The sequence below is a fragment of the Sinocyclocheilus grahami genome, unplaced genomic scaffold, assembly GCF_001515645.1.
Source record: "Sinocyclocheilus grahami isolate Dianchi unplaced genomic scaffold, SAMN03320097.WGS_v1.1 scaffold1659.1, whole genome shotgun sequence".
Lineage (NCBI taxonomy): Eukaryota > Metazoa > Chordata > Actinopteri > Cypriniformes > Cyprinidae > Sinocyclocheilus > Sinocyclocheilus grahami.
Window position 1 is genome coordinate 125029 of NW_015506838.1, and position 2431 is coordinate 127459.

General features: G+C 34.7%; 1 protein-coding gene across 1 annotated transcript in view; it reads right to left on the bottom strand.

Moving 5' to 3' along the window:
• Positions 1 to 2140, bottom strand: part of LOC107571839 (myosin heavy chain, fast skeletal muscle-like) — a gene marked incomplete at its 3' end in the record, with an annotated part of 4692 nt that extends 2552 nt beyond the window's left edge. The window contains exons 1-5 of the mRNA XM_016258228.1: positions 2065 to 2140; positions 1700 to 1912; positions 1426 to 1569; positions 1167 to 1356; positions 442 to 452 (exon numbers count right to left, since the gene is read on the bottom strand). Coding sequence (XP_016113714.1) covers positions 442 to 452; positions 1167 to 1356; positions 1426 to 1569; positions 1700 to 1900 — 546 coding nt within the window. The remainder of the gene's footprint in view (positions 1 to 441; positions 453 to 1166; positions 1357 to 1425; positions 1570 to 1699; positions 1913 to 2064) is intronic.
• Positions 2141 to 2431: the final 291 nt, after the last annotated feature.

Sequence of the window (2431 nt, forward strand, 5' to 3'; positions counted from 1 at the left end):
CATGTTGCACGATTTAAATATAAATATTAATTTATCAACAGTCACCGTTAACTGCTCATCATTACAACAATCTTCATTTATCATTCTTCACTTATTGCTAGATGTGTTGAAAACAATAAAATCTTGATGACCTTTTGGTCATTTTTTTATTTTTATTAAAGAATACATTTGCTTCCTGTATTCTCTATTCAAACCTAAAGTGTAATTGAATTACAGTGAGGTCAAATTAAATGCGGTCATTGGCTGGAAACCCAGCTGCCAGTGTAGGCTACTATGTTTTCCTTCTCTATCCAAGTGGCTGGGTTTCAGAAAACCCTAGTGTATGGCAGTACAGTGAAATCGCGTTCTGGGGGGTGAATTTATGATTATTATACTGAAGTTAAAATAATATGATAATAATTAAACGTTTGTATGAAGCAGTATAATGGGCTGTTTTTGTACAGATAAAATAACTGGAATCGAAAGACACCAGTAGCCAAACACATTCAAGTTACAAATAGTCGCGCCCGCTGTCTTGTGAAAACTAAGCTGGATATAAATAATAGCCATTATTTTTTACAGCACATTGTTGGTTACTGTAATTTTCTACAGTACATAAATGCTTGTGTTTTCTACAATACATCGGAAGTTACTGTGATTTTCTACAAGACATTGCTGGTTTGCTGGTTACTCACAGTACTTCTTACATGACTGCAATTTTGACTGAAACTACGGTATTCTACTGTGAACTAGTATACAGTTATACAGTAAGCACAAACACAGTACATGCCTGTAGATTTCACATGATTTTTTTACAGTGATGTTATTAGATTAATAGGCTATATCCTAAACTTAACATTTCAATTATTTATTCATATAAGTGCATATAGAAGGTATCTTTTTATACAATAATGCAAAATAATGGGTGTTATGAAGCCCTTACTAATTGAACATTAATTTAAACTGTACCACTCAGTTTCCTCAGCTTAAAAACCTCATTTATGTATCGTTTATTAAGACGTTGTTAACTAAAGCTAAAAAACATCAGTCGTCTTTCATATATACATATGATTTGGATTTAGCTTTTCTATGAACTCTGTCAAAACAGCCATTTATAGACAATGAATTATACACTAATACTTCACACTAGTTATTATAAAGTGTATTTTTTTCATTGTCTTTTTAACTGTTATTTGTTGAGACTGCTGGAATCCACTTACCAGTGAGCATGAACTGGTAAGCGTTGTCAGAGATGGAGAAGATGTGAGGTGGGGCTTCAATCCTCTTTTTGCCTCTGTATCCAGCCACAACAATTGCATCGTACACTGGGAGCCATTTGTATGGATTGACAGTGGCGCAGAACAAGCCAGAGTAGGTCTGAAATGGAGATCGTCCAGTTTTACAATGTTGCTGCCCTATTCCAGGAATAAATTATGATTTACTTACATAGATCATCCATGCTGCGTAACGCTCTTTGAGGTTAAACAGCACAGAAGGCTCATTGAGGTGGGTCATCATGGCCATGTCCTCCATTTTGTCAAACTTGGGAGGATTCATTGGGAAGATTTCATCTTCTTTTACTGTGACAGCCTGTAATGAACATTGTTTAGACTTTTTGTATACACATTTCTACACTATTTAAGTGAAAGACTTTAATCTCTGAAGACTCAAGCACTGTAACATATCAAGTAGTTTTGTTTTTTTAATCTATGATACTTACTTTCCCACAGTGAGTTTTGACAGAAGCTTTGCCACCGTCTTTACTAACAAGAGAACATTTCAGGTACATCTCAGCTTCATCTGTCACGAAGTATTCTGTTTTGGCATCAAAGGGGGCGGTCTGAGCCTCGATTCGCTCTCTTTCTGGCTTCCGGAGGTAAATGGCCGCCGGGCCGAAACACTCCATTTCACCATCTCCCATGATTGTACTTCACTGTGGAGTAGAACTGACATCACCATGCTGATATACTTAATTAGATTCACTTTTTGATTGTCATTGTCTAACTTTCAACTCTCCTAATACATTCCAATCAGTGAAACCTCCAAACAGATCATATTGTCACCATCAGTTGGCAAGTTATTTACCTTGTATTATGCTCAGATAGAAATGGCAGCTGTCAAGTTAAGGATTCTGAAAAAAAATATATAAATGACTATATACTAAATACATAGTATATATAGTATATATAGATTTACTCATCCAGGTCACGGTGAAGACTTAGCTGACCTATCATGACATTACTGTAAGATTTCTCAGTAAGTGCACTGCTTTTTCAATTTATTGTACTTTTGAAATAAATTAATAAATAAATAAAAAGTAATACAAAATGTTTTTGATTTGCTCTAGACTCTCTAGATTTATGTTTATATGTTAACATTTATTAGCTGCTGCAGTATACTATTGTAGTAGATTGTTATTAACTGACTTTGTGTTAGAGTCACAAGCCTGAGA